Source organism: Puma concolor, chromosome E1, assembly GCF_028749965.1.
Source record: "Puma concolor isolate L17-30 chromosome E1, mPumCon1.1.hap2, whole genome shotgun sequence".
NCBI classification, from domain to species: domain Eukaryota; kingdom Metazoa; phylum Chordata; class Mammalia; order Carnivora; family Felidae; genus Puma; species Puma concolor.
This window is the reverse complement of record NC_141680.1, coordinates 52,860,394-52,875,006: the sequence shown is the minus strand read 5'-3', so window position 1 is coordinate 52,875,006 and position 14,613 is coordinate 52,860,394. Positions and strand designations below refer to the sequence as shown.

Genomic DNA, 14,613 nt, shown 5'->3' with positions numbered 1-14,613 from the left:
TGATGGTGTTATAGTGCTTACTTGTGTTTTTGACCGAAGACCTTAGCCATCCACAGCCCAGACCACACTGGATGAACAGGCAGAGCAGATCTTATTTTAGACATTTAATTGAATGTTAGATAGAAGTATCATACAGCATAAAGTTTTATTATTCTGTCTACACATGCTTCATACATAGATTTTAAAACGATAGGACATACTATTTAAAAAAAGATTTTTTTAAAGACAGTCTTTCATGGTACTAATAATCGTTCCTTAATTCCTCAATATTACAAGTGCATATTTTTGTTAAGATGTATATAATTGCTTAAGAGAATAATTGTTCAATTTTATTTTCTTTGATAAGCTATTTCATCAAAATTCGTATACTACTCAACTTCAGACTTAAACTTCATGGTATGCTTCCAGAATGAATGAAAGCAATAATGTGTGCTTGTACTTTGACATTGGGGTCTGTCACTTTATTTCAGGTGTGTAGTTTTTGAGTATTGTATTTGTAATAGGTTTGTATAAAATATGGGGGTATAATTGTCACATTTTATTGGGGACCACTAAATTCATTGATTGTATGTATGTTTTCCAATTCTAGCTGAAGACCAATGTTTCCTTTTGGAAGGAGCTGGAGTCCACTAAAGCTGTCATTATGGGAGAAACTGCTATGGTTGAGATAGATACCTTTCCCCGAGGAGTCATTTTAATATACCTAGTAATAGCATTTTCACCTTTTGGTTACTTTTTGGCAATTCATATCGTAGCAGAAAAAGAGAAAAAATTAAAGGAGTTTTTAAAGATAATGGGACTTCATGACACTGCCTTTTGGTATGTTATTAAAAGTTTATTATTTAGTATGATTAATAATTACATTAAATGTACGTATCTCCAGAGTTGTAATTTTGTTATTCACTCAACTTGAGGAGGTGCTTTTGTTTTGGAAGTTGAGACTAGGCAACAAACTGCAGCAATAGATTGGCTTTTTTTTTTTTTTTTTCAACATAAGGGAAGTGGGATTTGGGAAACTCATGTTGATATTACATGTTTAAATTTTACTTTACATTTTGTCATAATTGATGAGGTGTGTTCTATGTATTTCAGTGTATAGAACATATGAGATCTTGGAAAGTTAGAAATTAATTGCCTGTTGTAGTCTTCCCCCAATATCATAGCATATATAAGTTATTAAAAATTTAATTAAAATGATTGAACTTTGCATATGTGGCATATGGGGTTCCCTCCTCTCCCCAGGAAAAAAGTTATTTTTGTAAGTTAAGATGAAAATATACAAATAATTTATAGAGAAATTTAGAAAATGTTTTCACAAGTGAGCCATAATATGTCAACATCTTTATACAATGATAATTTTATAGAGGCGTGCATTTTTATAAATAATTCTAAATGTATTTTCCTTACTTTTCCCACTGTGTAGTAGGAAAATTTATTTTGAGCTCATTTGGGGGGAAAAGTTAATACTGTGTATGTGAGTTGATCTTATAGTCCATTTTACAAAATTGTATTCCATTTAGCCCAGTTGAATACAGCAGTTAATTATAACACTTTACATAATGGGGTTATTGTGTATAGCATATTTTCTTTGCTTGTTTTTTTCTCCTATCATATGAGTAGTCATTGGTTTTTAAGATGCACTGAGCTGTTAAAGTGCTTTGTGAGGAAATGGAAGAATTTAGGCAAATCAGTTTCTTAATGCCTCAGTTTTGTCTCTGTAAAATGATGGGTTCAATTTTGGTAATGTAGGTATCTTTTAGCCCTGTTTCAGTGCTTTTATGTTTCATGGTAACATACAGCAGATAATGATCTAACATTTTTTTAAAAAGTCCTAAATACTGTTGCAGTTCCATTGAACTCTGATTTGGGAAGAAATTTTGAGTAAATACAGTGAGTCTGTTGTCGAACTTCTTGATCTTACATTGTATAAATGTAGTAAGTACGTTATCGATTAGTGAGATAGTCTTCATTGCTTAAAGTATCAAAAAGTCAGGCCGTCAGAGGTTTAATTATAGCCTAGGCCATAAAGTTGTCATTAAATTCTTTCATATTTTAAGAAAATTGGAAGTGTTTCTGCATTATTGAACTTTTGAGAATATTGGATTTAAATTACTCATGAATTGCTATTAATTTGGAGGTTTTTTTTGACTCTTGAAAAGATAATCACTCTATGTCAGACCTTTATCATAACCAATGTTGTATTTTTTTAAAGTTTATTTATTTTGAGAGAGAGAATGTGAGCAGGGGAGGGACAGAGAGAGAGGAAGAGAAAAAAATCCCAAGCAGGCTCCATGATGTCATCACAGAGCGCACACAGTGCTCGATCCCATGAACCGTGAGATCATGACCTGAACCGAAATCCAGAGTCAGACACTTAACCGACTAAACCACCCAGGCACCCCATATATTTTTGATTACTATTATAAGAACATTAGTTTTCAGTAAATGAGCGTACGCAGGAAAGAATAAACTTCATTTTAAGAATAAAATGGCTGAAGTTCTGTTTGAAATGATTTTCTGTGGAAGCCCGTGCACTTAATCACAGGTGTGTTTGTATTCTCATTCTAGGCTTTCATGGGTTCTTCTGTATACAAGTTTGATTTTCCTTATGTCCCTTCTTATGGCAGTCATTGCAACAGCTTCTTCGTTATTCCCTCAAAGTAGCTGCGTTGTGATATTTCTACTTTTTTTCCTGTATGGGTTATCATCTGTGAGTATTTTAACTTGAGATGGGAATAAAGAACTGTCAAAATTGTTGATTAATATAGCAAAGTGCTTATCCTGTGGTTAGCTTAGAGTTGATTTGTTACTAGGTTACTCACAAACGACTTGTACATAGACAGCATCATTGTACTTCCATATTTTAGAAAAGATACAAAATAGCCTCATGTTTATTTTTTTTATTTTTATTTTTTATTTTTTAAGTAGGCTCCACGCTGTGCGTGGGCTTGAGGGGCTTGAACTCGTGACCCTGAGATCAAGACCCGACCTGAGGTCAAGAGTCGGATGCTTAACCGACTGAGCCACCCAGGCGCCCTGGTGTAGTCTCACATTTCTATTATAGGGTGATGGGTGATGTGTAAAGGTATGCCTTTGTAAATATAGCTCTTTTTAAGGAACCTACTGAAATCATTGTTGCACTATATGCTAACTAATTTGGATGTAAATTAAAAAAAATAAAATTAATAAAAAAATAAAAGAAAAAAAAGTGTAAATATAGCTCTTTGATAGTATTGATATTCATCTGCTATATTGGCTAAATGCTTCCTGTTAATGGCCAGCCTTTGTGTTCCTGTGGTTCTAGTTTCTATTATGATTGGCTTATGTGCCCATGCTGTACCATTTATTAAATTTTTTCATGATCACCCTTGCTCTTTCACGTGATAATTTACAAGCAACTCAGACTTCTACGTACAGTTACCTGAGTTTGTATCTCATCAAGACATCGAGTTTAAAAGATAGGTTCTCTGTTTAAAAGCTGGTTGATTTATTGTTTTGTTCACATGTACACATCTAACTGCAGACGCATGTGGCTGGTTATGGTTTCTGTCGTGTAGAGGTAGTCATGTTTGCCTATTTACATAGATAAAATGTTTTTAATGTTTATCATCTTAAATTTTTTAATGTATTTATTCCTGTTTCTATGAAAATAAAATATCTTACCATAGCATTTAGAAATTATTTTAATGAATGTATTTTCCAATGAAAATAACTTGTTCTTTCACAAGCAAAATTAATTTTGTTTTCATACCAATGTATATGAACAATGCATTAACTTTAATATTTATATTTTGCAGGTATTTTTTGCTTTGATGCTGACACCTCTTTTTAAAAAATCAAAACATGTGGGAATAGTTGAATTTTTAGTCACTGTGGCTTTTGGATTTGTTGGCCTTTTGATAGTCCTCATGGAAAGTTTTCCTAAATCATTAGTGTGGCTTTTCAGTCCTTTCTGTCAATGTACTTTTTTGATTGGTATTGCACAGGTAGGTAATATATTTATCTTGCTTCCACTACTAAGTACTTTTTCTCTCCAGTTCCATGCAGCTTGTTATACTGCAGTGATACTGCCTTTGATTTGCTTGCAAAAAAATTATTTTATAATTTCAACATAAGAAAGGAATGCTGTTTGAACACTGGAGTACATTTTATATGGGTTTCATTTATATTTTCTCCATTTTTAAGTTTTTCATCTGTATGATGTGTTTAGAAGTTTTCTATCTTGTGTATTAGTATATCTCAGTAGTTTATTTTCACTGCAATAACTCAGTTTGTTAAAAGTCATTTTAAGCGCCAGGTATTCTAGATTGCTATATGGCCTGGTTACATTGCTACTTTGGTACATTTATCTCAGATGTGTACCTGGCAGAAAATTGTGGTGTGTGGAGCAAAACAAATTTTCATGACTGTTATTAGTGAAACAAGTAGGCTGGTGGATTTTATTACTTTAGGATTCATGGGATTGTCCTTCACCTAAATAATATTTATATTTATGTATTTATTTTTAAAGTTTTTATTTGATTTTTATTAGTCTATTTTATAGGGGCAGTCAGGTTCTGAGGGAAGTATTCTTATGAGAAACTGCTTCTTCTATTATAAAACATAAATTTGGTCAATGTATAAAGAAAAAATGTAATTACTTAAAATAAGAGATTATTCATGTTGACTAAATAGAATATTCTGATTTGTGAAACCTAAGATAGATTAATGTTTATGGGTATTGAGTTAAGCAAATTTTAATTACTTTGGACCTAAGAGCTATTGTTTACACATTTTAAGAGTCCACTGAGTTCTCCTTCACTTAGGAAAGTAGATTTATAGATTCATAGGTCTTTGTTGCTTGTGGGAAGGACTTCTCAATGTCATTTAATCATCTTCATTTCACAGATGAGGAGACTGAGATCCAGAATGGTGTAATTAACATTTATTCCTAATGGCAGATCTGGGGTCTAAATGACACCTCAACCTCTAGTACATGTCTTTCTGCTCTATCACATATATCTATTGTGAATAATGGAAGAGTTGTGTTAATTAATCAGAATACCTTTTCCCTTTTCAGTATTGAAAAGATGCTGATCATAATTTTATCCTCTAATACTTAATTTGTTTGACTTCCATGTGGACCATTTGTTTGCAGCAGTTAGTAGTACGAGCATACTTTATTTTTATTTCCTTTGATAGTCATAACATTAGAATTAAATGCCCTGGGAAGGGATGTATACTAATTTTAAAACATAACATTAAAAGGGATTGAAATGGATTGTTGTGATAAACTTATATTTTGGTAAAGTTTGTTGTTTTCCTTATAAATTCTTACTACTAATTTAGTAGACTGTTAGAAGGCCCAGTTTGGTTACCATCGATCTGGATATAATGAGTAACTCTAAGTAGTGTTAACTTTTGCTTATTTGTATTGTTTTTATATAATAAAGTTGGTGTTTCTGTTTTCCAGGTCATGCACTTAGAAGATTTTAATGAAGGTGCTTTATTTTCTAATTTGACTGAAGGCCCATATCCTCTAATTATTACTCTTGTCATGCTAGCGCTTAATAGTATATTCTATGTCCTCTTGGCTGTCTATCTTGATCAAGTCATTCCAGGTATGCAGGTACCTATTGGATTTTACTTTAAAGATTTTAATTTTTTTGCTCACATAGGGTCAACTTAGTTTAAATGTTTTCTTCTAGCTGGAGTACCCTAGTCATATTTGTTGTTTAAACTCTTAGTTTAATTTTAAATAAGTATATTTCGTACCTGTGCCTTAATGACTAGTGAATGTAGGGAGATTCTCTTCAAAAGAGAGCAGTTTGCTTTGAAAACTTAAGTCTGTGACTCAGTTTATGTCTGTTGTTAATCTTTGTTGGCTAAAGTATTGTTCATGTTAATTTTTGTTGGCTAAAGTATTTCACTACTTTACCCTCTAAGGTGCAAAACTATGAGGTAATCTTGTAACTCCCACCACTGTCCTTATCCATCATTCATCTATAGCCAACTCCTGTTGATTGAAAATATTATTAAAATAATCTAACACTCCCTTGACTTTCCCCTTTGAGTTCCTCATTACTTTTTTCTGTGCTCTAGACTGGCACTTATATGGTAACTACTAGACAATATGATTTTTAAAATTTGAATTAATTGGAATTAAAGAAATTAACAGCCCATTTCCTCGGTAGCACAAGTCACCTTCCGACTGCTTAGTAAGCCACAAATGGCTGTTAGTTACCATATGGTATAGTATGCATACAGGACATTTCCACCACTGCGGAAGGCATCTAGACCATATCTCTCATCTAATTACCTGCTTCAAGCCTGCCTAAAACTTAGCCATTGCCTTTAATCAAATTAATCACCTGCTCAGAAATCATCTTGCTGGACATATCCTAGTGAATTAAGTAGAAACTCTTTATGTATGAATGTCCTTCACATTACTTTTATACATTTAAGCTCTCCTTTTCACTCTCTGCCTCCTTACTGTATTTTATATTCATCCAAATAGCCCTATTTACCTATTTAAGCCCAGCTTCAGTGAATCAGTTAGATTGTTTTTAGTTACTCTTAACAGAAGATCGTTTTAATTGGCTTAAGCAAGAAGGAAACTGATTGTTTTACTTAAAAGGAAGTCCAGAGATAGGATAGGTTCCGAATTGGTTGCCTTACTCAAAGACCCACATTCTCTAGGCTTTTGCCCCCTGTGCCTGTCTTCCTGGCTGCCGTGGGATGCTTCTTTGTTCCTGTCCAATGGAGGAGGGAGGGTGAATCTTTCCCCCACCTAAACCCTTCGCTTCTGATTGGTTACATGCTGACAGCCAGAGCAATAAGAGTCACCAGAGGATGCCACGTGCTGATCAGATGAGTTAGGATCCTCTCCGTAGAGGGGATCAGATCTAGATGTGGCCGTCTAGAAGAGGTTGGATATTTTTTTTTAAATGGGAAGTGTTGGCTTTTTTAGGGAAAGAGGTGAAAATGGATATATACTGTGTGAGCAACCATCACTGTCTACTGTGTCTAGGTCTTCTCCGCCTGTCCTGTTGCCGTGTTACTCCTGATTTTAAAAACCTCCGTGAACTGTGTCCACTTTTCGAAGTAATAAGTACTAGCCGTTCAAAGACACGATAAGATGATACCCATTGCAGCCTTCAGGATACATTCCTCATTCAGGCATAAACTTCTCTTCCTTTGAACTCTTACCAGCGCCATGCACGATGCGCTTCATGTCTGCAGCGTGTTCTGGGCGCTCGTTCCACATGTGCGCCCATAAAGACGGGAGCCCCTTTGGGACAGAAAATGCGCTTTATTCACCTTTATGTTCTCATGTGCTCTAAGCATCTCAGATGGTTTATAGACTAGAATTATTTGTCAGTAAAAACATTTTTCACACAGTGCTGATTTAATACTTTTAACATGAACTTTAGCTCCAGGTCATGTGTTTCACATACTGTCTTTATAATTTCAAATCTAGTTTTTAGAAATAATTTGTGAGGGTAATTCATTTTTTTTTTTTTATTTTTCAGGGGAATTTGGCTTACGGAGATCATCTTTATATTTTCTAAAGCCATCATATTGGTCAAAAAGCAAAAGAAATTATAAGGAGTTATCAGAGGGCAATGTTAATGGAAATATTAGTTTTAGTGAAATTGTTGAGCCTGTTTCTTCAGAATTTGTGGGAAAAGAAGCCATAAGGTATGATTTAATCTTTGGCAACTTAGGTATAAGAAGTAGTTAAACACTGCTACATTTAAATCCTATTTTTAAATAATGTATGGAACTACTGTATCTTAGATTTTGGTACACATCTCATGATTTTTTTTTTAATTTTTTTTTTTAATGTTTATTTATTTTTGAAAGAGACAGAATGCGAGTGGGTTAGGGGCAGAGAGGGAGACACAGAAACAGAAGCAGGCTCCAGGCTCTGAGCTGTCAGCACAGAGCCCGACGCGGGGCTCGAAGTCAGGAGCTGTGAGAACATGACCTGAGCCGAAGTTGGACACTCAACCGACTGAGCCGTCCAGGTGCCCCCACATCTCATGATTTTTAAAACACAGAATTAGTATGAGCAGTTTCTCTTTTAGGTTCTTATTTTCTTTGCAACCATTTAGAATAAGGTTGTGTTAGGTTTGAAATTTTATGTTTCAATGGAAATTTTTAAAAGTTATAAAACCTAGTATTCATACAATTAAGCCATTTTCAGATTTCCATTAAGTAGATTGAAACAGAATAAGTATTAGCTTTATAATTTTATTCCGGCTGCATTGTCTAAGTTATACAACATATTGTCCTCTCTTAATTTCATAGACTTTTAAGTATTGTGACTCAGAGTATCAGTTTAATTTCTATGAACCCAAGAAATTCACTACTATGCCTTTCTAGATCAGTCAAAACCAAATTTAAAAAGTAACAGGAAGAAGAGAAAAGAAATAAAAGGCAAAAAATGAAAGAAAAAGTGAAGTATAATATAATATGTGTTTTTCAAGTTTAAAGAACGTATAAAAAGCAAGGGAGAGTCAGATACTTAGGATGTAATAAGTGGGTTAATGGTCTGCCTTCTCAGGGGCAAAATTGAAAGTGGTTAACAAAACCATTAATTCTTTAAGTTATTTGAGACATTGAAAGTGGAATGAGAGAAGCACTTCACGTTTATGGGTAGTTTGAAATGTGTGCTGATGTGAAACATAGCATTTGGTTTTTAATCCCTGTTAACTGTTGTAACAAGTATTGATAAATTACAAACAGAAAAGTATCAAAGATGAAGAGACATCTATAAATTGCTGGAGCCAAAGGCTTTATTTTCAGAAGTTGGCTTGTCATGAAATGTGAATGAATGACACTTAAAATGGACAGGAATACTGAATGCTTTTGTGGTTTCTTTAAAATAATTTTATAATTAAATAAACGTTAAAAAAAAAAATAGGGGCGCCTGGGTGGCTCGGTTGTTAAGCCTCTCTCTCTGCCCCTCCCCCGTTCATGCTCTGTCTCTCTCTGTCTCAAAAATAAATAAACTTTATAAATAAATAAATAAATAAGTAAATAAATAAATAAATAAAATAATTTTATAATTATTGTCACCTCTCTTAGGTTTCTTGTTTTAGTAGGAAGGTACTTTATTATTATTCCTATAAAATATGACAGCTTTGATAACAATACTACACATGGAAACGCACAACCTTATAAATTGCTTTGAATACTTAGAGAATCGTGTTTTTCAGAATCAGTGGTATTCAGAAGACGTACAGAAAGAAAGGTGAAAGCGTGGAGGCTTTGAGAAGTAAGTAGCTTTCGTTGTACCCAGTGCATGATTGTAAAGTACAAATTGGAAAACAATTTACATAGTTTGTACAAAATTTAAACTTCTTTAGCACAGTTTTCTCTCTTTTAGGGGCACTTTCATTTATTTACATGATTAATATTCATAATAAAATTAACAACAAATAAAATACTAAGAGTAAAAAGTAATCTAGTAAAGATGAAAACTATTCAGTTATTTGAACAAGTCTGTGTCCTTTTTCATTCTATTATTATGCGTGTGTCTACATGTTAGTTAATTTTGTTTCCTTTTGACCTAGCACAGGGTTTCTCGACCTTGGCACTACTGACATTTTGAGTCTGATAATTCCTTGCCGTGGGAACTGTTGTGAGAATTGTAGAATGTTTAACAACGTGTAAGGATTCTTCAAAATGAATAGAGTATATATATACACACACATACATACACACACTCACATATGCACGCACACACACGTCCACATATGTAGAAAGCAGGGTGAGCTGGCGGGGTGGGAGAAGGAGGGAATAAGGAGATTAATTTTAAGAAATTGGTCCATGTGATTGTGGGGCCTGGCGAGTCAGAAATCTACACGGCAGCATGGCAGCTTGGAAACTCAGATAAGAGTTAAAGTTGCAGGCTTTAGTCTGAAATTCATAGGGGAGGCTGTCAGGCTGGAGACGCAGGACATCTATGCTACGGTCTTGGGGCAGAATTCCTCCTTCTCAGGGAAAACATTTTTGCTCAGCAGGCCTTCAACTCACTAGATATGGCTCACCAGTATTATTGAGGGCATCCAAATTGGAAAGGAGGCAGTGAAGCTGTTAGCAGTTGATATGAGTATAAATTTAAAAAATCTGGTTAGAGCTACAAAAAAGTTAGTGGAACTAAAAAGTGAACTTAGTAAGGGGGCAGAGTTTAAGATAAATGTAGAAAAATAAATTGTCCTTCTATATACTACTAACAGATAATTAGAAAGTAAAATTAATGAGGCACCTAGGTGACTTAGTCAGTTAAGCACCAGACTCTTGATTTTGACTCAGGTCATGATCTCAGTTTGTGAGTTCGAGCTCTGCATCAAGTTCCACACTAACAGTGCGGAGCCTCCCTGGGGTTCTCTTCCTCTCTCTCTGTCTCTCTCTGCATCTCCCCTGCTTGTGTACTCTTTGTCAAAAATAATAAACTTTTAAAAAGTCCATTTTATATTAAAAAAAGAAATTAAAATTAAAAATAGCCCATAAGTATCTAAACATATTTATAGATAAATCTGACAAAAGGTGTAACAGATTTGTAACCTGAAAAATTTTAAAAAGTTGCTGAAAGGGGCGCCTGGGTGGCTCAGTCGGTTGAGCATCCAACTTCGGCTCAGGTCATGATCTCACAGTTCGTGAGTTCGAGCCCCGCGTCGAGCTCTGTGCTGACAGCTCAGAGCCTGGAGCCTGCTTCGGATTCCGTGTCTCCCTCTCTCTCTGCCCCTTCCCTGCTCATGCTCTGTCTCTCAAAAATGAATAAAGTTTAAAAAAAAATTTTTTTTTAAAGTTGCTGAAAGAATTAAGAGTATGTAAATAAGTAGAGATACCATGTTCATGGGTGAGAAGACTCAGGGTCAGATGCCAACTTTACTCAAATTTCAGTAGATTCAGGCACAATAAAAATCCTAATAGGGCTTTTTTTTTTTTTTTTTTTTTTGTAGCTTTTGACAAACTGATTCTAAACTTTCCAAGAAAATGACCTAGAATAGTGAAAAACACTTTTGAAAAAGAAGACCAAAGTTGAGGAAGTAGTGTAACTTTGTTACAAGACTTCGTATAAATGCTCCAGTAATCAAGACAGTGTAATTTTGGCATAAAAACAACACAAAAATAGATCAGTGAAACAGAATAGAGAGTGCAGAATAGGCCCATATGTGTGTGAGCAGGTAACTTGCAACAAAGATGCAAAGTTAACTTGCTAGAGAAAGGATGGACTTTTAAACAAATGCTGTTGAAACAATTGGATAAAGTGAGCATTGGTCTGTCGTAGGCACCATATACAAAAACTAACTGAAAATGGATCATACACCTAAATGTAAAACCTAAAACTCTAAAACTTCAAAAAAAAACAATCCATAGAAGAAATGCGTTTGCAGTCTGGGGTTACATGAAAATTTCCCAGATATGCACAGAAGCATAACTGTAAATTGATGAATTGGACTGTAAAAATTAAGAAGGCTTCTGTTTGTAAGACACTGTTAATGGAAATGAAAAGCTAAACCATTGGCCTGGGGGAAATATTTGCAAATCATCGATCTGATCAAGAACTTGGATCCAGAATATATAAAGATCTCTCAAAACTCAATAAGAAAACAACCCAGTTAATGGGCAGAATATTTGAATATCCTCTTCACCAAAGAAGATAGAAGGATAGCAACTAAGTACATGAGAAGGTGTCCAACACTATTACTCATTAGGGAATTGCAAATTAAAATCACAAGATATCACTACATACTTAGCAGAATGGTTAAAATTATTATTTTCTATACATTATGCTATGCTCACCACAAGCTTAGCTGCCATCTGTCACCACATAACACTGGAATGACGAAGATTGGAAAGGCTGATCATACCGAGTGTTGGTGAAGGTGGAAACCTGGAGCTCATGCGCTGCCAGAGGGGATGTGAATGGGCACAGGTGCTTTGGAAAATAGCTTGACGATTTGTGAAAGAGTTAAATATGCACCTGTTATGTGATCTAGCCATTTCACTTCTAGGCATCTGTCCAGGAGAGGTGAAAATTGTTTTATACTAAGACTTATACAGGAATATTCATTGTAAACTTATTTGTTACACAAAAACTGAAAACAGTCTAAAATGCCTATTAATAGGGGAATGCATAGCCAGCTGTGGCATATGCATCCATGGAATGCTCGTTGGCATAAAAGGAATGAATTCTTAATATGTGCTACAACATGGATGAATCTCTAAATAATGATGTTAAGTAAAGAAGCTAGAAAAGAACTACGTAGTATAGGATTACATTCATGTAAAACAGAAAAGGCAGAACTAATGTGTAGTGAAAAAGAGCAGATCAGTGGTTACTTGGAGATGGGTGGAATAGGCAAAGGACAAACATTTTAAAGCAGCATTTTTTGTGGAGATGAATATGTTCATCATCTTGATAGTGGTGATGCTTTTATGGTCGTAGCTACACGTCAAACTTAGATTCTAAGTTGCCAAATTGGTTGTTACAGGTTATTCATACTCTTTTACATGTCTGTAGAATCTGTAATGATGTTCCCTGTCTTCATTATATATTTAGTAATTTGTAATTTTTTTTCATTTGTTTTGCAGTGGGTTTATCAATTTTATTAATCTTTTCGAGGCATCAACTTTGTTGCTTTTCTTTATCATACATGTGTTTGCTTTGCAGTTAATTGAGTTGCGTTACTCTGTTATTTCTGTTTGACTACTTTCTTTGGGTTTAATTAGTTTTGCTTTTCCTAGCTTTAAAAAAAAAAAAGGTTTATTTATTTTGAGAGAGAGAGCAGGAGAGGAGCAGAGAGGGAGAGAGAGAGAGAGGGAGAGAGAGAGAAAGGGAGAGAGAATGAATCCCAAGCAGGCTCCATGCTGTCAGCATAGAACGTGACACAGGGCTCCATCTCATGAATCGTGAGATTATGACCTGAGCCGTAATGAAGAGTCAGATGCTTAACGGGCTGAGCCACCCAGGAGCCCCTTCCTAGCGTCTTGATATGGAATTGGTTGTTATTTCTGCCCGAACCGTTCAGCTTTAGCCACTCTAATGCTCAGTGGCTTAAGGCAGTTATTATTTTGCTATGACTGAGGAGTCTCTCGTTTGGTTCTTCAGTCAGTTTGTGGATTATCTGGAATTGGATGGTGGCCTGGTCACATACTTGGCTAACAGACTAGTTGGTCTAGTGGACTGTAGGCGGGAGAATTTACCTCTTTTATATGGTCTCGCATCCTCCAGTAGGTTATTGGAAGCAGTTGAGTGTTTTTTATTATGCCGTTTCTCATTTTCCTCCTCTTGGCTTCTTGGTCACACGTGCCCTTCCTAGAAACTACTCTAGATACTATAACATGGATCCTTGACTTACAAGTTGGTGGTTTACTAATTTATAGTGTTTACAGAATAGTAAAGTGAGAAAAAAAGTCCAGGAACTTACTTTTATCCCTACTTATTTCTTTATGCCTATTCCAACATATATAGTATTGTTTTCATGTAGTTTAATTCTATGTGTATTTTAAACCAAAGATAATGTTATTAGCATTGTTTTTAAAAGACCGTTTCATTTATATTTACTTGTGTATTTACCGTGTCATTTATCTTTGTTACTTCCTGCCTTTCTGATCTTCCATCTAGGATAATTTTCCTTGTGTGTGAAAAATAGCTTTTTGCTCTTTTCTTTAATTCAGGTCTGCTGATGGTACAGTCTCTCAGTTTTTGTTTGCAAATACATTTTTTCACCTTTACCTTTAAAGCATATTTCTCTGAATATTCAATTTCAGCTTGATGGTAATTTTTTTTTCAGCACTTTAAAATGTAATCTGTCGTCTCCCTTTTCCATTGTTCTGGTTGCAGAGATAACTGTTGGTTTTCCTATTTCTCTGTTGTTGGTAGATACTGTTACCCTGGCTGTTTTTAAAGATCTGTTTCTAGGGGCGCCTGGGTGGCTCAGTAGATTGAGCTCAGGTCACGATCTCGCAGTTGGCGGGTTTGAGCCACACATTGGGCTCGCTGCTGTCAACACAGAACCCACTTTGGATCTTCGGTCCCCCTCTCTCTGCCCCTGCCCCTGCCCCACTTGCGCTCTCTCTCGCTCTCTCTCTCTCTCTCTGTCAAAAAATAAACATGAAAAAAAACCTTAAAGATCTGTTTTTGGTTTTCAGCAGTTTTACTGCCACATGCCTCGGTGGTGTTTGTTTTACATTTATTCCACTTTGGTTTTACAAGTGCTTCTTGAATCTGTGGCTTGATGTCTTTCTTCTGTTTTAAATTTTTTTCAGCCATTTCTTTTCCAGTACTTTCCAGTATTGCTTCTGTCCTATTTTCTCATCCTTTAGTCTATTATTATTACATGTTACAACTTTTCATTTCATCCCATTTATTTTTTATGCTCTTTTCTGAATTTTTCATTGTTTTTTTCTCTCTCTGTGCTTCAGTCTAGATATTTTCTTACGACTTTTCTTGTCATTTACTAATTTTCTGTAGTTGGGCCTAATGTGATTAAACAATCCTATTGAAATATTTTTCACTTAACTTTTCCAGTTTTTGTCTTTCCACTTGGTTCTTTTGTATGGTTTTTAGTTCTTTGTCAGCATTGTCTTAGCAGCAGGATAGCATGGTTGTTTTAC

At 34.9% G+C, this 14,613-nt stretch overlaps 1 protein-coding gene across 3 annotated transcripts in view; it reads left to right on the top strand.

Moving 5' to 3' along the window:
* The window catches only part of ABCA5 (ATP binding cassette subfamily A member 5), an 80,634-nt gene that overhangs the window by 24,911 nt on the left and 41,110 nt on the right, over positions 1-14,613 (top strand). For all 3 annotated transcript variants that reach the window (XM_086687876.1, XM_086687879.1, XM_086687878.1), the window contains exons 6-11: positions 590-819; positions 2,569-2,710; positions 3,798-3,986; positions 5,453-5,600; positions 7,512-7,680; positions 9,204-9,262. In XM_086687876.1, coding sequence (XP_086544002.1) covers positions 590-819; positions 2,569-2,710; positions 3,798-3,986; positions 5,453-5,600; positions 7,512-7,680; positions 9,204-9,262 — 937 coding nt within the window. The remainder of the gene's footprint in view (positions 1-589; positions 820-2,568; positions 2,711-3,797; positions 3,987-5,452; positions 5,601-7,511; positions 7,681-9,203; positions 9,263-14,613) is intronic.